At 32.5% G+C, this 24,876-nt stretch overlaps 7 protein-coding genes across 7 annotated transcripts; 2 read left to right on the forward strand and 5 right to left on the reverse strand.

Annotated features, from left to right (window-relative positions):
• Positions 1 to 304: 304 nt before the first annotated feature.
• Positions 305 to 2,241, reverse strand: HELRODRAFT_157302 (hypothetical protein; the record flags this gene model as incomplete). The annotated part of the gene is made up of 4 exons (XM_009022792.1): positions 305 to 454; positions 1,323 to 1,422; positions 1,752 to 1,866; positions 2,142 to 2,241. The coding sequence occupies 4 exons, from the start codon at positions 2,239 to 2,241 to the stop codon at positions 305 to 307; spliced, it is 465 nt and encodes a 154-aa protein (XP_009021040.1).
• An 819-nt stretch (positions 2,242 to 3,060) lies between these two features.
• HELRODRAFT_112997 (hypothetical protein) lies at positions 3,061 to 9,132 on the reverse strand. The gene is made up of 19 exons (XM_009022793.1): positions 8,908 to 9,132; positions 8,475 to 8,618; positions 8,245 to 8,316; positions 8,067 to 8,153; positions 7,782 to 7,865; positions 7,615 to 7,697; positions 7,160 to 7,230; positions 6,991 to 7,084; positions 6,709 to 6,845; positions 6,453 to 6,536; positions 6,198 to 6,238; positions 5,835 to 5,959; positions 5,523 to 5,640; positions 5,105 to 5,236; positions 4,751 to 4,918; positions 4,323 to 4,430; positions 3,909 to 3,962; positions 3,681 to 3,760; positions 3,061 to 3,553 (listed from the first exon to the last, which is right to left on the reverse strand). Exons 1-19 carry the CDS (start codon positions 9,049 to 9,051, stop codon positions 3,406 to 3,408), a joined length of 1,974 nt encoding a protein of 657 aa, XP_009021041.1. The 5' UTR covers positions 9,052 to 9,132; the 3' UTR covers positions 3,061 to 3,405.
• Positions 9,133 to 9,525: 393 nt separating this feature from the next.
• On the forward strand, positions 9,526 to 10,964 carry HELRODRAFT_175368 (hypothetical protein; the record flags this gene model as incomplete). The annotated part of the gene is made up of 4 exons (XM_009022794.1): positions 9,526 to 9,714; positions 10,009 to 10,137; positions 10,449 to 10,576; positions 10,913 to 10,964. The coding sequence occupies 4 exons, from the start codon at positions 9,526 to 9,528 to the stop codon at positions 10,962 to 10,964; spliced, it is 498 nt and encodes a 165-aa protein (XP_009021042.1).
• Positions 10,965 to 13,001: 2,037 nt separating this feature from the next.
• HELRODRAFT_185740 (hypothetical protein) lies at positions 13,002 to 15,893 on the forward strand. The gene is given in 9 exon segments (XM_009022795.1): positions 13,002 to 13,164; positions 13,182 to 13,217; positions 13,239 to 13,270; positions 13,385 to 13,484; positions 13,716 to 13,844; positions 14,039 to 14,166; positions 15,333 to 15,398; positions 15,415 to 15,774; positions 15,790 to 15,893. The coding sequence occupies 4 exon segments, from the start codon at positions 13,422 to 13,424 to the stop codon at positions 15,382 to 15,384; spliced, it is 372 nt and encodes a 123-aa protein (XP_009021043.1). The 5' UTR covers positions 13,002 to 13,164; positions 13,182 to 13,217; positions 13,239 to 13,270; positions 13,385 to 13,421; the 3' UTR covers positions 15,385 to 15,398; positions 15,415 to 15,774; positions 15,790 to 15,893.
• A 225-nt stretch (positions 15,894 to 16,118) lies between these two features.
• HELRODRAFT_175370 (hypothetical protein) lies at positions 16,119 to 17,874 on the reverse strand (the record flags this gene model as incomplete). Its single annotated transcript, XM_009022796.1, has 2 exons — positions 16,119 to 16,145; positions 16,240 to 17,874. The coding sequence occupies 2 exons, from the start codon at positions 17,872 to 17,874 to the stop codon at positions 16,119 to 16,121; spliced, it is 1,662 nt and encodes a 553-aa protein (XP_009021044.1).
• Positions 17,875 to 18,162: 288 nt separating this feature from the next.
• Positions 18,163 to 20,473, reverse strand: HELRODRAFT_175371 (hypothetical protein; the record flags this gene model as incomplete). The annotated part of the gene is made up of 6 exons (XM_009022797.1): positions 18,163 to 18,395; positions 18,612 to 18,854; positions 18,912 to 19,163; positions 19,247 to 19,510; positions 19,639 to 19,893; positions 20,428 to 20,473. 6 exons carry the CDS (start codon positions 20,471 to 20,473, stop codon positions 18,163 to 18,165), a joined length of 1,293 nt encoding a protein of 430 aa, XP_009021045.1.
• A 1,337-nt stretch (positions 20,474 to 21,810) lies between these two features.
• Positions 21,811 to 23,466, reverse strand: HELRODRAFT_100875 (hypothetical protein; the record flags this gene model as incomplete). The annotated part of the gene is made up of 4 exons (XM_009022798.1): positions 21,811 to 22,062; positions 22,392 to 22,519; positions 22,774 to 22,902; positions 23,413 to 23,466. 4 exons carry the CDS (start codon positions 23,464 to 23,466, stop codon positions 22,011 to 22,013), a joined length of 363 nt encoding a protein of 120 aa, XP_009021046.1. The 3' UTR covers positions 21,811 to 22,010.
• Positions 23,467 to 24,876: the final 1,410 nt, after the last annotated feature.

Genomic DNA, 24,876 nt, shown 5'->3' on the forward strand with positions numbered 1-24,876 from the left:
CAAACACTCACAGACACACACAATACACACACATACATACACACATATTAAACAACTTTATGTGGGATTATTATTGGATCAAACTTCGAAACTAAATAAGCCAATCCTAGATTAGTGTATTATATTACCATGAAAGAGTTCATTTGCAACCAAAAAAAAACAATAAACGAAATATTAATTAACAAGTTTTACTTTAATTTAAATTTTTATTTACGAACATGAAAATAAAAGCAAAAAGGAAACATCAATAACAATAATAATAATAAAATATAAATATAAATGAAAATTAATCACTTTTTCACCATCACCCATCTATCCTTGAAAACCTTAACATCTGAACTTCGATATCCAACGATTCACGTCTATGATTCTTGTATGACCTCGGAAGGTCAAACTTTATCTGGGTCACGGGTTCAACTCGGACGTTTAACCTTCTGAACCTTTTCTCTATGACCTTTTTGTTTGTTGTGAAGAAGGATTTTAAAAATATTTTTTTGTCGAAATTATGTTTGTTGAGATTCTAGAAATATACTTTGCAAAAGCCCGTAATTAATTAATTATTATTACCATAGATAAATTATTATTATTATTATTATAGTAATTGTTACAGTTATTTATTATTAATACATAATTTTTTTTAAATAATTATAAAATAGAACTAGGATGAAGGGAATAAGTACATTGGAACATTTAAACATTTTAAAAAAAATGCTACAACAACAACAACGACAATAATAATAATAATTATTATTATAAAAATAATTATAATAATATAATCAATAAATAATTAAATAACAATAATAATAATACCAGGAAATGTTTAGTTTTATGGAGTGAATACACAGAGCCTGTGCATATGGATAGGCCAAATTTGACAAAATCTATATCAGTATCTGAATTATTCAATTATTCGTATTATTATTATCATTATTATTACAATTATCATCATCATCACCGCCATCATCATTATCATCATCATCATCAGCGCCATCATCGTAACAAAGATCGGCACCTTTTATATCTTTAGTACCAAATGGAGGGTTCATAATAACAGTGTCAAATTTGTTGACAAACAAACCACAATTATTATTGTTATTATTATTATTATTGTTATTATTGTTATTATTATTAGTAGTAGTAGTAGTAGTAGCAGCAGCAGTAGTAGCAGCAGTAGTATTGTCGTTGTTGTCAAAAATTGTTTCATCTTTCACTTTGAGTTTTTTTAAATTATCATTAACGTCATCGTTTTGTAGAAGTTGTCTTTCTGGCTTCTGCAGCCGCTGCTGCTGTCGTCGCTGTAGCTGTCTATATAGTTGCAGTACATCAACTTTTAATAAATCGACGTTTGTTATTTCACCATCATCCAAATTCTCCCTGGCAATGCTAAGGGCATCGTCGTCAATGTCTAGACCCAAACAGTAGCTAAAAATAGCGATTCACGGAGTTATTTTATATATAAATTGCTATTTAAAACTGAAGTTAACTTTTAACCATTAGTGGAATTTGATAGCCAATTAGAAGATAACCTTGTTCATATAATTTTAGATGTTGTAGAAGAATGTTAGGTAATGTTGAAAATCAACCAGCCAGCCAACCAACCAGTAAACCAACTAAACCTTTAAACAACCAATCAACTAATCAACCAGCCAACTAACCCTTTAAACAACCAATCAATCAATCAAATAACTAACCAACCAACCAACTAACCCTTTAAAAAACCAAAAAATCAATTAACTAATCAACCAACCAACCTAGCTCCCATGAGTGAGGCAGCAATGGATAGCATTCCAGTCCCACATCCCAAGTCAACAACAGTCTTTCCTTCAATGTCTCCAAACTTCATCTCGATATGGTATAACATGTGACCTGTGACAGAGATATAACAATTATCATTATAATATAATTATTATAGTAATAATTATAATGATAATATAATTATTATGACATATTATATTGTAATATGAATTGCGGATTAGTGAAATGTTATTTAATTTATTATTATTCAGATATGATTACTACAGCAAAGAGATAAATAAATTTGTTAATGAATTATTGTGAAGTTTAAAAAAAAATTAATTATAGACTTAAATGAAACTTAAATATAAATGAATAAATTTTATATAAGTTCTTTTTTAACCAACCTGCAATGTGTGGACTAGTGAGATATTGTTCTAGATCCAGTTTAGGGTCCCTAAAAGGTTCCACGTTTGACAGTGTTGACTCCAGAGTTTTCAACTTCATTAGGACAATGATGATGGTTTCGTGGTTGGTGATGATGATAAAGTTTCTGATTCACCTGCTTGTTATTTCAGCTGGTAAGATATGAAATTTTAAATTGTATTAGTTTATAATTTTATATTAATTAACTAATTAATTAATTATTAATTACAAACACATACACATCAGTCATTATTATTTTAAAAAAGTATTAACATTTAATAATTAGACTTAGATTGGACATTAAAGTTGAAGGTTAACTTGAAAGTAGAAAAGAATCTAATCAGCAGCACAATTGAGAATTGACAATTTCCATTTTCAAAAAATAATTTCAAATTAATTTCCATACAGTTCTCTTTATATATAATATTAATTTTAATGTTAATCTTAATTTAATGTTAATTAAACTTTGAAAGCATTTGCATTCAATTTTGCACAAAACAACATTTCAATTTTGTAATCTTCTAGCAAAATAATATCTTTAATAAATTTTTATAAAGAAATTTTTTATTTTTGTACAAGCCTGACAATTTGTCTTTGAACGGTATGCAAGTTTTACTTTTAGTTTGTTAAATATCGTTTACCATGACAAAGAACTAATAACATTTTTAGAAAATAATCTTTGGCAGGTTCCCGTTTGAAGCCAATGAACCTGTTGCGCGATTTAGCGACGTTCCAAAGACACGATCAACAGTCCGTTGTGAGATATCTTTCTCTGTCTCGTCTAGAGCCCACACTACAATGTGAATTTTCCACCGCCAAACAAGTAAGGGCATGTCTCAGAGACCAGAATCGACCGTCTACTGTTTTTCAGGCTTTAATTTTTAAAATTTCACTACTCCATTTACACTAAACTGAATTTTTATTTCATGCAAAAGTAACTGAAAATACGTAGAAATACAAAATTTTATGAATATTTCAACCAACACAGTGTTAATTAACCAGACATGTATTCTAATATGATTAAACAACAATTACTAATCAGTCATAAACCAGTTACAAGTGTACGCACTTATAATTACAATAATTTATTCCTAAAACTCAAGAACAAGTAAACAATAGTTATTATAATAACCAACAATGTAAGGAATGTTTTCATTGTGATAGCGAACAACAACAACGTTCAAACAAACAAACACACACAACACACACACACACACAGACACACACACACAAATGCACATCAATTCACGATAAAAGTCTGGCCACTTGGCCAGGTTCAATGGGGGCAATCGAAGTAATGCTGGGGTACTGATTTTTAGGATCGGAAATGGCAGAGTAGAGTTGGGAGTAAGCCATGCAAATTAGTTCTGTCGTTCGGCGCTTTATCTGATCCCTGTGGGAATGTGTGTAAGTATATGTCTGTCTGTCTGTATGTATGTATGTATATATATGTATGTGTGTTGTCGTTGTGTATGTATGTGTGTGTATCTATATCTATGTCCGGCGCTTTATATTTTTACCTGAACTTTGAACTTTGAACTCTGTTGCATTGCCCCATGGTCGTAGGGTCGGGATTTGACAGGAAACCATCCAGTTTTGCCTAGTGGTGATGATGACGGTGATGATGATCATAGCGATGAAGATGATGACGACGATAACTTTGATGATGAGGATAAATAGCACGTGTGATATTATCATTACTATATCATCATCGTCGTCGTCATCATCATCGTCGTCATCCTACTCACCATAGCTGCCTTCACAGAAGCAACATCCATTCCAGACATCTTCGATAGGGGCTCCTTGAATGATGATACATTTACTCATTCACTCAACTATTCAAACATGCATTCTTTCATTCACGCACTCATTCATTCAATCATTCATTCGTTAACTCACAGCTGCGTTTATATTTAACTATGACAAACTCCATACACTTATTCACTCACTCATTCACTCACTCATTCATTCTTTCACTCACTCATTCATTCTTTCACTCATCCATTCACTCACTCACTCACTCACTCATATACACACTCACTCACTCACTCACTCACTCACTCACTCACTCACTCACTCACTCACTCACTCGCTCGCTCATTCATTCACTCACTCACTCACTCACTCACTCACTCACTCACTCACTCGCTACAAGTACAAACTTCACTCCTAGCATAAAGTTGTAGAGATGTACAGAGAGAAGTAAGGCCGCAATGGTGGAGAATTAACGATGCATGCTCGTTTACTAGGGTGTCCATATGGGCATCAATCTTGTGTACAGTGTGTGTAAAGTGTGTGAACGAAACGAAACAAGACATGGGAAGTGTGTAAATTATCTAGAGTATGTAAACGAAACGAATCGAGACATGGGAAGTGTGTAAATTATCTAGAGTGTGTAAACGAAAGGAAACGAGACATGGAAAATGTGTAAATTATCTAAACTGTATGAACGAAACGAAACGAGACATGGGCAGTGTGTAAATTATCTAGAGTATGTAAACAAAACGCGAAAAAAGAGAGAGATAAAAGAGAGGGAGGAGGAGAAAGAGAAAAGACACACACACACACACACACAAACACAGACACACACCTGTGCTTGCAACATCTCCAATCTCTGGTCAGTAAACTCGTAGAGAGCGACAACACATTGAATGACGTGCAAGCTGTTGACCATGTAAGTAGCCATGTCCACTGGGGGTAGCTGACTGGCCGAAAGTGAGCAGGCCTGAACGAGGGGCTCCACCATGTAAGTTAAGATCTGAGCAGTTAGTGAATATGGCGGCATTGTTGGGGGTGGGTTTTAGTGGGTTATGCCAGATTAGGCTGCAGGTAGTTCGGTTGTGTAAAATTTTGTATAGTATGTATGTAAACATGTATTCATCATCAATATTATCGTCATCGTCATCATCATCGTTCTCATCATTATCCCCATCATCATCAAAACCTGCAGAAAGACACCCCTCTTCTCGTCTGCACTGGCCACTGATGATTCATTGGAGGAGAGAATTCCTTGAAGGAGGGCGAGGACCTTCTGGATGGAGTCAGTGGGAGTGAGGTCGGCCGGCGGCTGCTCCACCTGAATGAGTGAGTGAATGAATGAATGAATAAATGAATGAATGAAAGGGTGAATGAATGAATAATAAATGAATGAATGAATGAATGAATGAATGAATGAATTGTTGAGTGATTGAGTGGGCGTCTGGTTGTGTGAATGAAGGAAGTATGAATGATCGATTGATTGATCGATTGATTGATCGATCGATTGATTGATCGAATGATTGATTAATTGATTGATTAATTGATTGATTGATCGACTGATTGATTGAATGAATTTAAAAGTGAATAAACGAATGAATGATCACAACCTTATCAATGAGCTTGTTAGCAGCGAAGGAGAGACTGCTGAAGAAGACCTTCCTACTCAGCTGGAACATCTCGTCCAGCGTGTGCACCAGAACGCACGTGCTCGGCATCATCTGGCTGATGACGTCATCGTGACGTCACGTTGAGGTGATGTGATAATGATGTAACGAGATGTCAAACTGCTGACCATTCAAATGAAACTATCCAATCAACCAATCAAATAACGGACCAACTAATTAACCAACAAACTGTCAACCAACCAATCAATCAATCAATCAATCAATCAACCAACCAGCCAGCCAAGGACCAACCTAATAGTAGAAATATAAAATTGCAGGAGATTTGACAACTTGTATAAAAGTATGGGGCCTGGTTCTGAAGTTAACACCTGTTCAATTCTTACCTGGATTGAATTAATGATTGATTGAATGAGTGGCTAATTAGCTGATTGATTGACTGATTGAATAACTAATTAATTGAATAATAAATTAATTGAGCGTGAATGTGACTGATAAGTTGATTGACTGGCAACTAATTGGTAGAGTGATAGATAGATAGATTGATAAATAGATTGATTGATAGATTCATTGACTGATTGATTGATTGATTGATTAATTAATTGATTGATTGATTGAATGGTCAATTGATTGACTTGCCTTGAGAGGCCTCGCCACTCCTTCTGTAATATGCATCAGGATATCTTCTATTGCATTATCTAAAGTGAGTAAACAATCAATCAATCAACCAACCAACCAACCAACCAACCAACCAACCAACCAAACAACCAATCAATCAATCAATCAATCAATCAATCAATCAATCAATCAATCAATCAATCAATCATTCAATCAACCAACCAACCAATCAATCAACCAACCAACCAACCAACCAGCCAGCCAATCAACCAATCAATCAATCAACCAACCAACCAATCATCTGGCAGTTTTTGAGCAGGGCTTGGGCATGTTCTTTTTCAGAAGCGGTCGACTGGTGAATCCATGCCAGCATGTCACCTGATCATCACCATCATCGTAATCATCATCATCTTCGCATCGTCATCATCATCTTCATCCTCCTCCTCATCTTCTTCTTCATCTTCATCATCATCCTCATTAACACTCTAATATATACCAAACATCTCACTCTTATCATCGCAGTCACAACCATAATCACCCTGACCCTGACCTAGATATCTAAGTGGGTCATGGCTGTGCAATTCTATTGGTCGAGGGTTGCCGCCAGGACCGCCCCTCGTCAGAGCGTCGATGAAGTTCCGGACGACAGCGGCACGACGCGCGTTGCCGAACTCGTCAATGGAGTATCTGATTTGTTTGTGGATGAATGAATGAATGAATGAATGAATGAAAGAATGAATGAATACATATATTAGAGATTAAATGAATGAAAGAATGCATGGATGAATGGATGAATGAATGAATGAATGAATGAATAAACGAATGAACTAACTTGAATAGCACGGGCCTGTCATACAAGGCGGCAATGGCCTGGCTAAGTTTGAGACTGATGTCAGGTGAGTCAGTTGACAACAGGCAACATTCATCTGCACGAGTGAATGATCGAATGAATGAATGAATGAATAAATGAATGGAGGAATAAATGAATGAATATAACGTACTCTGTGTCCATCTGTACAACTTTTCATATGCTGTTTCTTGCTGTAATGCCATAGATTCCATGATCTCCAAACTTCCATGTGTGCGTGTGTGTGTGTGTGAAAATGTGTGTATGTGTGAAAATGTGTGTATGTGTAAAAGTGTGTGTATGAGTGTGTACGTTTGCATGTATGCGCGTGTGTACGTGTGTTTGTGCATGTATGCAAGTATGTAAGTGCTGTGCATGTATAATGTATGTTGTGCTATTACGACCATACACATCATCGTCGTCGTCATCATCTTCTTCTTCATCATCATCACTTTCATCGTCATCTTCTTCTTCATAACCACTAGCATCATCATCATCACCACCTCCACCACCATCATTATTATCATTATCATCATCACCATCGCCATCATCATCACCACCACCATCATCATCATTATCATCATCACCACCATCATCATCATCACTCACCCAGCTGTCTGGTGGTTGGTCCTCAGTAGCAGCTTGCAGTCGTTGTGGATCTGCTTGACCCTTACCAGTGCAGTAAAGAAATCCTAGCAAGTAATAGTAATAGTTGTCGTGAACGATAGATTGAAAGTTTGGATGAATGAACGAATGATTGATTGAATAAGACGCACGGATCTCAGTTGACCATCCCTTCCAGTTTTAAGAGCCTGCTTTTCTTCTTCGGTCAGCTGAAACTTCAGTAAAAACGCGTCCACCTGATGATGATGATGATTTCGTTGTAGGGGATGATAATGATGGTAATATGGATGATGATGATGATGACGATGATGTCAATGATAATGATGATGGTGTTGATAATTATGCAGATGATGATGTTGTTGTTGGTAATGATGATGAAGAGAGTCATGGTGTTGATGATGATGGATGATGGTAGTAAAGATGTTGCCGTGACTAACCAGCCGATTTCTCAACTGCAACTTGTGCGTCTCCGCCTTTAACGTCGTTGTCTGACTTATCAGGTCATGAGTTTGACTTTTTGTTTTCTACCAATCAGTCAATCATTGAATGAATGCATGAATGAATGAATGAATGAATGAAGGAATAAATAAGTACATAAAAATAGCCCATCCCTACTTTCAATCGTGATATCATATCCTGGCAGCAAGCATTAATGGCCTCCACGTCCTTATAGATGCTGTCAAGTTGCTGAAAATAATTAAAACAATATTTAACTTTAATAAAAAATTAAAAAATGAATGAAATAAAATAAGAACATTGATTTAAGACAAAAAACTTATCATCATAGCCATTATCATCATCATCATCATCATCACAGCCATCATTGTCATCATCATTATCATAACCTCCTTGACGACGGCAAAGGCCCCAATAAATTCTTCATTAATATTCAAAGTCCTCTTTTCTATATCACCTCTCAGATTTCTCCTAGTCCTAATGTTATTTTCCGTGAAAAATATCGACAATGATTTCAAAGCCTCTAACATGTCCTAATAAAAATTTATTAACTAATTAAAAGTTTTTATTCATTAAGTAATTTGATTAACTATATTTAAATTAATTTATTTTAGCAACTGCTTAATTTAATTTTTAATAAATATATTAAATAAATATTAAAAAAATTTAAATTTGAAATAAATTTATTAAAACATTAACAAAGAACAAATAAATAAATGATTGATTCTGATTGGATAATTCATGGTTAGTTGATTGAATGACTGATTATTTTCTTGATTCAATTAAAATTTTCAACTGGTAATCCTTTAGTTACGCACCCACCTTATCATTGTCTAGTCTGGTATCCAAGATTTTACTGAGCTTTTTAGATAGTGGGTTACTGATGACATCTTTACTAGTATTAACGCTGCTATTTTCAACATTTTTTGGATTGGAAGCCACCGACAGACTGACATCTAAGGACATCGTGAGAGTTCAATTTTATTTATACGGTTAAATAGCCGATTATTACAAAATTTTAAATAATATAATTTCTGTACGTGTTTGTTTATGCTACTGTGGAGAAAAGTGAATTTATTTAATTTAAATTACTAGGCGCTTCATCCATAAAGAAAATAAAAATTACACTACTAATATAACTTAGACTAGCGCCACACACACTCACACACACACACACACACACACACACACATACACACACACACATACATATATAACTTATTTTTAATCCAGGTATATTAAAACAAATAAGATTTTTATTAGAGGACTTGAACCTTTGCACAAACCAAATATGATTTAACAAACAAGGAGAATTTAAATCGAATAAAATAATGATTAATAATGAAATAAATAAATAAATATTTATCACGTTTGTTAGGCATATATTATTAGGTAATTATTAAGTATAATAAATCATATTTTAAAACTATTCTAAAAAATATGTCGGTTAGAATATTACTGATGATGTATATTTCCCCTCTGGTCATGGCAGACCAAGAATCCTACTCGTGGAAGTCTGAATATAAAATTGACGTTTGTATCGAATGTATAGTGTCTTTTCCATTAGTTATAGTGTCTCGTTCTCATAAAGTGACTGACTACACTTACGAGCAGATCTGCAGTAACCGGGTTCAAACGCAAGAAGAATCTTAACTGCCCGTCTTTATCAACCGTGCGATTCGTCATCCAACACGCGCCTAGATTAATTGAATTGCTCTATATAAATTTCATTAATCCATCTCACAATATAAATGTGATGGCTTCCATGGTGATGACGACGACGACGATGTTGATGACGATGACGATAACAAGTGAACGATAATACTACTACATTTACTTAAACGCTTACTTACTTATTTACTTGATTAATTAATTAATTAATCAACTAATTAATTAATTGATTACCTAATTATCTACTCAAAGTATCCCAAGCTAGATGACCAGCATCAGCAGGTCTTCTCAGAGGTAGACAAATTGTCAGAGAATACAGGCGACGAGGCCCAGATTAAATACACGATAAGCATCTACAAGATGCATTTCGATTACGAAGAGGTCAATCATAATAATAATTATATTATATAATTTATAATTTTAATTATATTACGAGAGGCATAATTATTCATAATATAAATTATATTACGCGAGGCATAATAATTATACTATTTATAATTTAGATTATATTATGAGAGGCATAACAACTTTATTGCTTATAATTTATATTTTGTTATGAACTATAAACGCGACTGTTACAACTTCTGCTGCTACTGCTACTGCTGCTGCTGAGAAATATTACTGTTGGGGCCAATTTAGACGTTATTAATTAATTAATTAAATTAATAATTAAATATTAATAATTACAAAAGTCGCAGATGAGGAAGGCCAATTACGAGAACTACGATGATCACAAACTCCTGCACGAGAGCTTCCTCGAGGAGTTTAGAAACCATCCTATCCCAATCAGTATCCCGAACATGGAAAAGATAAAGTCATGGTAGCATCATTATTCATTTCTATCAACATATTATTATTATTATTATTATTATTATTGCTGTTATTATTGTTATTGTTATTATTTTTTTAATTATTATTACTATTATTACTATTATTATTATTAATAATATTAGTATTATTATTATTATTATTATTATTATTATCATTAGTGTTGTTATTGTTATTATTATTATTATTATTAGTGTTGTTATTATTATTATTATTATTATTATTATTGTTTTGCGCAGGTTGTTTTTGAACCAGGTAACCGTGCGTTAAACACAACACGAACGTTTTCTTAATAGATTTTTTTTTCTATAGTTATTTTTTATCACAGGCTCATCGCTCACATTAAGACTTACGACAGAAAATTCAATGGAAAGATGTAAGTGAATGTCTTGCCATCACACACATACACACACATACACACACACATACACACACACACACGCACACATACACACACACACACACACACCCGAACGACAGATCAGATATGTTGAGAGAGCCAGACGACTTCATCTATTTCGACATGTACTGCGTTGTTTGACTAACTTTGCATTAAAAAAAATACATTTGTAGCTAGCAAATAATCATAATTTAATAAAAAAGAACAATGGAAAATGAATATAATAATTATTATTAATAATAGTTATTATTATAATTATAATAATTTTAATAATAATGAACAAATGATGATAATGATGATAATGATGATGACGACGTTGATAAAAAAATGTTGAATGTTGATGGGTTTACTTTCAATATTATATAACTAGAAGCTATTTTACCATTAAATTTATTAATTCTCCGAATTCTTTTTTCATAAAAATAATAAAAATAGCTAAAAAAAATAATAAAAATAGCTAAAAAAATTAACAGAAACCACAAAAATAACAATAATAATAAGAATAACAATTAAAATAAGTAATGGCATAACAAAGCGTTATATATATATATAGAGAGAGAGGGAGAGAGCAACTTATGTGTTGTTTGTGTGCGTGTGTGTTCGTGTGTGTGTTCGTGTGTGTGTCTGTGTGTCTGTATGTGGGTGTATGTATAATAAAAAAACTTACACCTTAATATAAATCGCATTTTAATAACGTTTGACTGTCTGATGTACATATATTCATACATTGTATTGTACCTGACTACTCGCACGTATACATACATACATACATACATACATACATACATACATACATACATACATACATACATACATACATACATACATACATACATACATACATACATACATACATACATACATACATACATACATACATACATACATACATACATACATACATACATACATACATACATACATACATACATACATACATACATACATACATACATACATACATACATACATACATACATACATACATACATACATACATACATACATACATACACATACATACATACATACATACATACATACATACATACATACATACATACATACATACATACATACATACATACATACATACATACATACATACATACATACATACATACATACATACATACATACATACATACATACATACATACATACATACATACATACATACATACATACATACATACATACATACATACATACCTACATACATACATAATATACATACATACATACATGTCTGTGTTGGAAAATGTCCAGTTGAATGCCGACGTGGTTGAGTGACGTTACAGAAAATAAAATCAAATTTAGTCAGACGCTTGGCTTTTGGTGTCATTCGTCAATGATTTGGTTTTAACATACATAAATATACATACATACATACATACATACATACATACATACATACATACATACATACATACATACATACATACATACATACATACATACATACATACATACATACATACATACATACATACATACATACATACATACATGCATACATGCATGCATGCATACATACATACATACATACATACATACATACATACATACATACAAGCATACATACATACTTACATACATACATACTTACATACACATATATATTTATATAGCCCATATTTTAATTAACACTATTTGAATGAAGCTTAATTTAAAAAGACTGCTGCTGTTTGTTTGACTGAAGTTTTGAAATAAAGTTTCACTTTAGCAGCATTTAATTGTGTTAAACATTGGGATTTGTGTCTATAAATAAACAAAATATATGTAGAATGTATAAAAATAATATATATCCTAATAAGACACAATAAGCAATATACAATAAGCATTTACATTCATATATATACATATATAAACAAAAAATTAATAATATTTCAATAGAATTACCTACATAAGCTATAAAATTATTCAACATATTAATAAACCAAATAACATTATATAACATAAAGAAACCCATCAAATAGTATTTATATATTTTTATGTTTATGTTTAAAAGTGTACCGAAGTGTAAACGGTCTGTTTGTTAGATTATTTTGTTAAAAATTAAAAAGTTGATTAAATACCCTAAAAATATTACAAAAAAGTCTTCGAAAACACGTTATTTATACTAAAATATTTTCAAAAATATACCGGATAGAAAGCATCCTTGCGTTTAAAATAATTTAAAAAATAATAAAAGTTGAAGAAATCTAAATAGATAAAAATAAATCAAATCTATTTCTAGTCAATTTTTAAAAAATTGATCAAAATTATTTATATAAAATTAAGAAAGTGAGTTTATTTATTCCCTATTTAATAAATAAAATAAATAATTAATTAATTAAAAAAATTAATTATTTATTTATTATTTAATACTAATTTAATTTATAATTTTTATTTTTTAAACTATTTTAGAGGAAGTTTTTTCTGAATTCTAATCCACATGATGAAGACAGGATTTGCCATACCTGAGCCATATATCTGGGATGAGAGTTTCAGAGTTTTTGTTAGTTTTTCTTCTTTAGTAAAAATAATTAACAAATTCATTATAAAATACCTTAATTAATCTTTTATTCATTTATTTGTTCATTTACTCATTTATTATTTTTCTATTCATTCATTCATCCATCCCTCCATGAATCCATCCATTTAGGTGTGTTTGTATTTTTAAAAATTACTTGAATTAGTTTTTTAAATACATTAAAATATTTTTAAATACTTTTAAATACTTTTCCAGTACGACACACTCGACGAACAGCATAAAAATTTGTTCCATGTTATATTTTCACTGGCTAAATCACCCGATGACCCGATAGTCTTAAAGCATTTGGTTAAAACCATAGATGAGCATTTTGATCACGAAGAGGTTATTTGTATTTTTTATAGTATTTTTGATTGTAATTATAATTGTTTTAATATTAACTATTATTATAGTTCTAATAATTATAACCATAATTTTTTCAATAATAATTATCCAATTATCATACATTCATAATTATCTTAACCGCAATTTTATATTATAAACATAATTTTTATGATTATTTCAACTTTGCTCCCTAGGGCCTGCTAAGAAAAGCCAATTATGCAGACTATGATGTTCACCATCAGGAGCACCTGAATTTTCAGAAGGCCCTCAAAAAAGTTAGGACTCCAGTCTCGGATGAGCAGATCACGTGGGCCAAGGACTGGTTAGTTGCTGATAATTCATTTTTTCTTCAAATTTTTGAAAAAATGAATCAAGTTTTAGTTGATTGAAAATGAGCTAATGTGTGGTTTTCCTCTCTGCGTGTCTGTCTTTTTTCTGTTTTTCTTGCTCACTCTTTTTCTCTCTCTCTTTCTCTCTCTCTATTTATTCTCAATATATTTTTCAATTCCAAAAACTAGAACATGAAGATGTTGTTTCATTGTGAAACAACATCATAAAATAAATGCATAGTGCCTCTATTCCAGTACATAGCACAAATAATATTTTTTAGTATTTCTGATTTTATATACGTACATAATATTTACTAAAATTTAAAAATTAATCTTGATGTAGAAAGATATCCTATCTGAAATCTGTTTTAAAATCTATCTTCTACTACTTCTGCTACTACTATACAAACAAACAAAACTGAAAATTTCATATTAAAAACATTAAAAACAAGAACATTGGAATTTGATCTGAGAGGGCTAGTAATCAACTGAATTCATGTACACGCATTTAATTTGTGTGTGTGTGTGTGTGTTTGCTTCTACTAAAGTTTTGTTACCAACTAGCTCATTCTTACTTTACAAATCTCTAATTATTTATGTAATATCTTATTACATATTAACACATATTCTCCCTTTCTCTTTCTCTCTCTCTCTCTTTTTCTCTTTCTATATAAATATATTTGTATGTATATATATATATATATATATATATATATATATATATATATATATATATATATATATATATATATATATATATATATATATATATATATATATGTATGTATACCGTCTTTGTTTAAGTAACAACTCATTGCAATAATGTATGATATCCATGTTATATACATGTAAAGTAAGTACAACTCTCTCTCTTTCTCTCTCTCTCTCTCTTTCTTACTCTTTTTTTTTCTCTTCCTTATTCTCTTTCTCTTCCTTTCTCCTTCTATGTCTCGGGTTTTATATTTATAAAACTATGTATCTATATTATTAAACTATGTATCTATTTGTGTATCTATATTGTCACTATAATGCTGATAAAATGCGTTTAAGATTGCCTGTATATCATTATATTAATTTAATTAATTAATTAATTAATTAATTGTTTAATTAATTAATTAATCAATTATTTATTTAATTTAGTTTAAAATTTTCACAACAGGCTTGTCAACCATATAAAGGGGACTGACTTTCAGTATAAAGGAAAGCTCTAATATAATTTATAATGGTATTATATTGTTATGTTGTGTTGTTAAATACATTTTATATATATGTATATGTGTGCGTGTTTGTGTGTGTATGTTTGTGTGTGTGTGTGCGCTTGTCTGCAATTTAGTTATCTATTAACATGTAAACAAGTTTGAATGAATGAATGATTGATTGAATGAATGAATGAATGAATGAAAGAATGAATAAAAGAATGAATGATAAAAGTGAACAACGTAACGAACCAGACACTTAGGATATTCTACTTTAAGATTTACTAAAGCGTGCTCGTTAATATAAACTTGACTATTATTCTAAAACATATCATTCATGCTATAATATTCATCATTATAAGTTTTCCTTTTATTCATTTATTTATAAATCGTTGAAAAATAATTGTCGATAATTGTTGAAAAATAATTGTAACGAATTGTTGATATTACGCATTTTATTAACATTTTATATTTTCTAAAATTTCTTGACTGTAAAATTCCAAATAATAAAATTGTAAATTCTTTTCTCGTTGGTTACTCTACCTCGAATTGCGCTATTTAAACCGAAATTTCAATCATCCAATCAATCAAATATCTAAAATATAAGTGGCTGGATACACATTCATGCTTTGGCAAATTAAAATTACTTTCAGTCTACATGAATGACATTTATTCTAATGCCATACCTTTCATATTAACCAGCTAAAATGTATCAATGGATAAGTTAATTAACACGAATAACATTAAATCTATACAACACCTTTTAAATTAGGCAGCTAAAACCATGGGTATATATTGATTAATAGATGAGTTATTTCAAATTAGCTAGTTGAAATGTCTAACAGAGCGCTCTTTCAAAAATCGGCTTACTACATCAGCCAACAACAGTAGATCAACGACAACGCCATCTTCACAGGGCTTCGTCGATGGCAAACCGTACCATAGCATGCCCAAGACGTTTGCTAGTCTGTGGTATCGGAAGTCTATATCTTTAAAGCCGCACATGGATTCTATTACTAATACGCCCGTCTGCGCGAATATTAAATTCGCTAATGATGATGTGTGAGTTGACACTACTACGAGAACTGAGCTGAAAATTTCCAATTTTGCTTTTTGATTGGTGGCTGAATGTTTTTTGAAGATCGAGACTTTAAGTTTAAATTCGGCCGCTATTTTTTCTAAGTTGTGTTTGACTTCGTTGATATTTGCAAACGAATTTGTTTTATCCGAATCGATAATTAAAACGGTGTCTTGTTTTTGAGAGTAGGAGCTAAATACATTTGCAAGCGCGTATGATCTGTAGAACCTGTTTAGGACCTGAGTCTCTAATAAACTTGCATAGCCACATCGTGTGAATCTTGGGACGTACGTTATCATGGATGTGACTGTGCCTGTGATGATTCTCTCTGGACTGATGTTCATTATACCCAGAGTATCGTTAAGTAGGGCTGATGTCTCATCTGTGTGGAGCTTAATGTCGGGGTGTTCTTTGAGGAAATCGATGAATAGTGAGAGTCTCGGGTAGGTTTCAATCATTTTTGAGAAGTAATTCCTCCTGCCGAAATCAGAAATCACAAAAACTTCGGAGTAATGCTGTAATATTTCGCTGTTTTGGATGTTTCGATCATGCTCACAGACTTCTCTCCTGACGTAAACATTACCACTGAACACTTCCCCGTTTGAAGTAATTATACTTTTAGTAAAAATCCTCACCGGATGAACAGGTCTTGTGTCGATATCTGCGTAGCCGTTTCTCGAAGCTAGTTTTAGGACGTACCTTCTTGCGTTGGAAAGGAGTTGGACGGGCTTCATCGCGTGTTTGATGTCGTCTTCACACACGTTATTGTACTCAGGATATAACAATTCATATCTCTTCATAGCGTCGCATAGTACCGAAGAACCAGAAAATGGATAAAACCTTGAAATTAGGTAATTGTAGGTCGGGCATTGTGAATATTTGTACTTTGAGCAAAAAATATCGTCATCTATGTACAACTCAGTCAAGTCAATTAGCGGAAAATAATTATCATCTTCCAAATTATCTTCCAGCTCTCTTACCCAACTTAAAACAACATCTGCCGTAGAATTACAACATTCCAACTGGTTTAAAACGTCGATGAACTTCTGATCAAAATTTGTAATGATAGTAAGATTACTTTCGTCAAAATAGTTCTGATATAGTTCGGGTATCCAGTTTTGTTTTAAAAACTTTGACGCAGATGAGATTTTAAAACGAAGGGACTGCACTCGTTGTAATATATCTCCTTTAGTCCTGAGTAACTCGTGAATATTCTCGTTAAAAAGACTGGAGAATTTATTCTCCACAATTAGCGGTTGTAGTTTGTTAGCCTGGTTTAGTAGCGAATCCGGAATGAGCAGGTACCAAATTAGGAGTAAAACTCCGAACGAAAATGCCAACAATTTGAAATACAAAAGTTTCAATTTTTCATTGGAAATGTAAAGAAATTTATATAGTCTGTATTTATTTAAGTTATTTCTATACATTTGAAATTAAAGTTTTACGACAATATTTTTTAAATCAAATTTTTAATTTTTTATTTAAGAATTCTAAAAATCGAAAGTTGAAACGAACGACGAGCCAAAATTTAAGTTCGCTACAACGGATTTTTCAAATGAAAATTCACACGAACGTCGTCATGGCAAAGAACATTTGTATAACGAACATTGTTTAGAACTATGCCCATACTGGAATTTCAAAAAGTTTGTATAAAGTAGACCTTAAAACGCAAATTTATCAACATCATTTAAAGATGACTTTAAATCTTTCAACCATTAGTAATACTGGACTACATAAAAAGCCCAGTTTGCATTCAAATCCAAACCACTGTACCCATTCTGATGTTTGTTGAGTTCGCATGTCTTGGAAGCTGCATTGAAGTTAATGGAATCACATCCGCCAACTTTACGAACGCGGTGGAGACATTCAACGGCACTTCTTACACTCATTGTCTGCACTCTGTAGCCACTCAAATAGGAGCTTGCATTTTTTTTCCATACAAAAAAATCTGCGATTGGAATTGTAGTACTATACTTTTTAAAACAAAAAAAAAACGAACAAAATTTTACAGAAAAAAAAATGAAAAACGCGTTTATAAAATACTTGACACTAATCTTAGAATAAAAAATGATGATATGTAAAATACTTGACTCTAATCATAAAATAAAAAATGAATTAAATGTTTTGTTCCATCAAAAAAGAATTTAAAAAATTAAAATACTACCTCTGGATAGGGCTGAAAAGGCCTGTAGCTCGCACGAAGCGAAGTTACCGTCGAAAGCATCGGCAGCCTGCTGGGCAATGAGATATCTGAAAGATAGCAGGTTGGCGTTGCACTTCATGAGCACCTTAGATCCTGGAACCACATAACCAGACCACTGACCGCAGAGGGGGTACTGCTTTCTGATTGGTTGATAGCCGGGTGTGTTGGTGAACCCGATGTAGAAATTATCCATGCGGTGACGACCTGGAAAAATAGGAGAACCATGAAATACTTGTTCTAAATTTTATCTTGAATACAAACCATAGTAACCGACTCTTGAAGTAAACGTAACGTAATCTACGTAGAAAAAATCCTGAATGTCCACCATGAACCAGTTCGGTCCTCCAACTGAATCCACACCATGCCCACAGTGGCAGTCCAGAAGTTGCGTGTCGTGAAATCCATCTACTGCGAGATCTGCCACGAAAGGACTGCACTGGCTGACTATGGTAGTTTCTCTGTATACCGAACTCGATGAGGCTGGTTGGTGCAAGAGAATGTTCTTTCTGTAAACTAGAAAGTTATGGAATGATGTGGAAAGTTTGTTTCAGTTCAATTTTCTGAATTAAAAATATCTAGTTCAATAAAACTCAAACTTCCGAATGGAGTTCCGTAGACTTCGAATTCGCAGACGGACATGTATCCAGTAGAGTTGGAAGATTGTTGCAGTATGACGTATCTGGCTGGAGGCGTAGTAGAAGAACAATTCAACTGAACCACCTGCTTTGAAGCAACCACACCTGGATATTGAGCACAGAGATCGTAGGTGCCTCTCACTGGCGGGTGAACATCCAGGGATCTGTTGCTCACCCCCACTATGAAGAAGTTCAGATCGTTTTTTGTTGGTAGGTCAACTTTGTCTGAAAGTTGTATGTTGATTAATTTTAACAAATTGAATATGTACTATGAGTTTGTAGAAATATGCACAAGAGTACGTTTCAAAAATATCTTGAATCATATACAAATCTAAATCGCAAACAAATATCACCACTGCCGGCATAGACAATCGCGTAACATATCGTGAAGATGTTTTCTAGGTCCAGGCCGATCCAGTGGGGTTCGAACCCGGGAACCGTCACAGAACAAAAGGTTGAACTTCCGTCCGACGAATTTTCTCCATCGACGGCAAAAAATGACGTCAACATCAGCGTGGAATTGATAACGTAGGCCGAGCTGTTGTACGTGTAGACGCCTAGAGCTATATTCTGCCCAATTTCCAAGCCATCTACATTATTTTTTTTAACTAAATGAGATCACAAAAACAATTTTTCAAATTAGAAAGATGGAATTAATAAATTTAAATTAATTTAAAAAGAATTTCTCACTTAATTTTGGCAATTGAATAAGGAATGGGATCATGAACAACAACATTTTTCACGGTGTATTTGTCTTAATCGGTATAATTTCAGAAATCTCTAAACGTAAAATATGAAAAATTATCTGAAAACTGACGAAACGTTTAAATATTTTCACAGAAAAAAACTTCAAAAAGCTAGAGAACAACTATTTTAATATGTTTTAAGCACAATGTTCGACCATAATTGTGTTCTAATTGCTTACCTACGGCTCCAACATTTTCGTAGCAACTCAATTTACTTTTTCACCATGTTTGAAAAATTACATTCTAGTAAATTTTTTTTTTAAAAATTACATTTTAGTAATTTATTCTTGACTATGTTTGCAATAAGTTTTTTAGTTTGTATTTTACATTTTTTCAAAGACAAAAGAATGAAATAAACATTCATCAGAACGTTTTCAAACGGCTTTCCTATGTTACCTGCATTTTCCATTTCAACTTCACATTGTTTATCTGTATCTTCCATTCTTTTCTTTTCTTTTTTTTCTTTTCAAAAGACCGACTAAATTTATAATTTACGTTGCCCGTCATAAAATGTGGTCTTCCATTTAAAAAGTTATGTTTAGTTTAGTAATTCTTCCACCGAATGTATACTTTCATTTAAAATTTTTTAGTTTATTAGTCCGCTAGAATGTATCAATCGATTGATAAAAATTTTATTAAAAAAAAATCTACCAGAACCGACTGATTGAGATAGGGTTGATTATTGTAACTCGCTCTACTATGGTCTTCCTGACTACTCTATCCTTTAAGTAAAGCTTTTAACTCTGCTGCTCGTCTAGTTGCTCGTGCCCATTTCTTTTCTCATATATCTCCATATCTTGTTCTCTTGCACTGGCTACCTATAAAATATAGAATAATTTTTAAAATTTGCACGCTCATGTATAAGTCTCAATCTAAATTATTTTCTAAGTATTTATCAGATATATTAATTGAACCTAAACGCCCCGGTTTACGATCGTCTTCTTCTTCTCCCTTTTTTCTGGAACTCTCTACCTACTTCTCTGACTACTTCTCCATCACTTGCGAAGCTCAGAGCGGATCTTAAGACCCATCTGTTTTCAAAATTCATTGAGGAGCGCTGTTGAACATCGCGGAAATAGCGCTTTATAAGCTATTTGATTGATTGATTCATTCATAAAGATACATGCAGTGGCAGGTCTAGACAACTTTAATGGGCAAAATTTTGAAATGGTATAATCTGGCATAAATTTTGACGGCGGTGACCATTTGACTACCATTTTTTGCTATATCTGCCATATGTACGTACATTTAATGTTGACTCAACCCAAGGATAAATTTTAAAATCGGTTTAGCTAGTGACGTTAACATTACATTGATGATGTGATTGCATTGATGATGTGATTACTGTAAGAAAATTCTGTGCGATCGTTTCTTTCTTTGAAAAAAACTCAATAATTTTTAAACGTTTTAATTCCATCACGATTAGATGAAATTTTTGTTATAAGATAGAAAGAATGCTTAGTGTTAGTGTAGTTATCTATCTATACACTTATTTTGAATTATTTCTATTTATTATATTGTCTTTACTATTATTTATTAAATTTAATTTTGACGAAAAATTCGGAAAACGCATTTTTGTATAATTAATACTCAAGAGACATTTTGCTTCCACAAACTTTAATTTGGAAAAAAAATGTGGAAAACCGAAGATGTATAGTTGATAATTTAGGACAAAAACAGATGATATATAACAACATAAATATACCAATATATACGTATCAATAATTATCAATATGTGTATCCATACAGATATCAATCATAACATGACGACGATGATTTATGTTCAAATTTTATTATGTATCTACGGAACAAATTTATTCAAATGAACAAATTTTAAAGCCATATAAGATGAAATATAGATAAAATTCACAGGTCACCAGGCTTTTTTCAAGGCCAATGATGTTTATCGTTAGAAAATGATAATGTTAATAAATACAATGATTGCCATTTTAGAGGATATAACTGGAACTGGAACCTCTTTACAGCTTTCCCTTGTATAAGAAGTCAGTTCCTTTGATGTGGTTTACAAGCCTTTAGGGGAAGGGTGGGAAGAAAATTAAAATCAAATTAAAATCAAATTAAATATCAAATTGAAACCAAATTTAAGACAAAAATTTTGATCTAATTAATTTAATTATAAAATAATTAAGGTTGTAAGCAATTATAAACAGTGTAATCGGCACTAAACTATTGTGTTGATAAGATTTATTTGAAAATTTTAACACCTAGAAATTACTTTATAGTTAGGGTAGAACTTAATATATAATCAATACATGACATCTATGATAAAATAAGACATGTTACATGTGCAATGTTGGTTTATAAGCATACAATGGTCACAGATATTAAAAGCTACTGACCAATTTTTGGCAAAGTGGATTTTGTCGTTAGCGACTGGACAGGCGATCGTCTTCAGAGTGGCCATGAAGTCGTCGTGCGCTTTTTTGTGGCTCTCCGCGTCTGGGTAGCTTTTAGCTTTGAACATTTCCTGGTAGTAGTAGATGGATAGAAGGATTGTTCGATGAATAAATGAATGAATGGATTAATGGATGGATGTTTTGATTGGTGGACGGATGGATGTACAGATTAATGCTTGGGATGATGGATGGACCGATAGATTAAATGTTAAACAAGCCAACGATTGAAAGAATGAATCACAGATGATAATTAATTTTATATTTTATGATGAAAAATTTGAGAAAAATGAGTCAAAAAGAATGAACCGACTTAACAAAAACGAACCTCTTCATGTTTAAAATGGGCATCGACAAGTTTCGCCAAACATTCTAAGGCACCCTGGTCAGATGGGGCTTTGGCCACGTTGAAAACCCCCTGAAACAGGCCCTTGTGCTCTTCATCTAACTCGTTGTACTACGGAAAAAATTTAATTTTGAACATTTGGTGAGATTTTTTTCTGTGTAAAAATTACTACAAGCGTAAGTTTCTGCGTCGAGTTTTTAGTTACAATATATTTTATGTATGAGTGAATGGATAGATGGATGAATGAATGAATGAATGAATGAATGAATGAATGAATGGATGGATAGATGGATGGATGGATGGATAAATAGATGAATGAATGAACGAACGAACGAACGAACGAACGAATGAATGAATGGATAGATGGATGGATGGATGAATGGATGAATAGATGAATGAATGAATGGATGAATAGATGAATGAATGAACGAACAAACGAACGAACGAACGAACGAACGAATGAATGAATGAATGAATGAATGAATGAATGAATGAATGAATGAATGAATGAATAAACGTACGAATGATGATGTATCGATAACATTAGACTATGACGGACTTGTAATATAATTGAATGGAATAAAAACTTAAAAAAAATTTTAAATAAAAAGGCCAGCTAACAAAAACTTTGAAGGTCTCGTCCCAGACAAATGGCTCCGGAATATCAAAACCCATCTCAACTCAAAGGATAGACTGAGCGACGGAAAGAGAAAAAAGAAGGAATGAATATTGGCCAACGAAAGCTGTACCTACGTTGCATTCGCATCTTCTTTTATAGATCCAGTATCACGTTCAACTTATCGATGTATTGTATACATACATACATGAATACATGCATGCATACATACATACATACATACATACATACATACATACATACATACATACATACATACATACATACATACATACATACATACATACATACATACATACATACATACATACATACATACATACATACATACATACATACATACATACATACATACATACATACATACATACATACATACATACCTACATACATACATACATACATACATACATACATACATACATACATACATACATACATACATACATACTATATTATTTTAGGGATAGGATACGTTAAGTAAAGTCACTTTCAGTGGGTACTTTTTTCATCTGCGAACGTTCGTTAAGTCATGTTAGCTCAAATGTGTGTGTGTGTGTGTGTGCGTGCGTGCGTGTGTGTGTGTGTATGTTTGTATCTGTGCGAGCGTTTGTGTGTGTAAGAGAGAGAGAGAGAGAGAGAGAGAGAGAGAGAGAGAGAGAGAGAGAGAGAGAGAGAGAGAGAGAGAGAGGAGTGACAATAAAAAGAAAAAAAAGAATTTGTGTGTGTCTATGTGTGTGCACGTCTGTGCTGGTGTGTTTGTGCGTGTGTAAAGTGTGTAGGTGTGTAAAATGCAAATATGTGTTAAACTATGTAGAATCCAGTATGAATGGTGAATGATACGTTACGCGTATCTCTCTCTCTCTCTCTCTCTCTCTCTCTCTCTCTCTATCTCTACTTTTTTGCAATAGATTATATCTGCTAATTCATGCAACTTAGATTTGAGCTTGGGATGAATTAGGCAAACAGCTGTCTGGCCGACAGATGTATGTTAGCTTATTTGTATGTGTGTGTCCATGTGTGTGTGTGTGTGTGTGTGTGTGTGTGTCCATGTGTGTGTGTGTGTGTGGTGTGTGTGTGTGTGTGTAATTTCATCGTTGTTTGTCACAGTAGGCCAAAGAAGAGTTTGCGATTTAATACATAAGTAAGCATGCACGAGCTAGTTTATGTACATAAAATAACTCGACCAGACCATAGTTTGATTCCACTCTTAAATTCTTTTCCAATCAATCAATCAATCAATCAATCAATCAATCAATCAATCAATCAATCAATCAATCAATCAATCAATCAATCAATCAATCAATCAATCAACCGATCGATCGATCGATCGATCAATCGATCAACCAGTCAACCAGTCAATCAGTCAACCAGTCAATCAGTCAACCAGTCAATCAGTCAGTCAATCAACCAACAAAATAATCACCGATATTAAGCAACGCCATTTT

The sequence above is a fragment of the Helobdella robusta genome (genome assembly GCF_000326865.2).
Source record: "Helobdella robusta unplaced genomic scaffold HELROscaffold_33, whole genome shotgun sequence".
Classification (NCBI taxonomy): Eukaryota; Metazoa; Annelida; class Clitellata; order Rhynchobdellida; family Glossiphoniidae; genus Helobdella; species Helobdella robusta.

Coding starts and splice junctions, on each gene's coding strand:
- HELRODRAFT_112997 (XM_009022793.1), bottom strand. CDS start 9,051: ATGTCCTTAGATGTCAGTCTGTCGGTGGCTTCCAATCCAAAAAATGTT. Junction 6,239..6,452: donor CAAAAACTGCCAGATGATTG/GTTGGTTGGTTG, acceptor TACTCACTTTAG/ATAATGCAATAGAAGATATC. Junction 5,237..5,522: donor ACAAGCTCATTGATAAGGTT/GTGATCATTCAT, acceptor TCACTCATTCAG/GTGGAGCAGCCGCCGGCCGA.
- HELRODRAFT_185740 (XM_009022795.1), top strand. CDS start 13,422: ATGATGAAGACAGGATTTGCCATACCTGAGCCATATATCTGGGATGAG. Junction 13,485..13,715: donor ATGAGAGTTTCAGAGTTTTT/GTTAGTTTTTCT, acceptor ATACTTTTCCAG/TACGACACACTCGACGAACA. Junction 14,167..15,332: donor ATCACGTGGGCCAAGGACTG/GTTAGTTGCTGA, acceptor TTTTCACAACAG/GCTTGTCAACCATATAAAGG.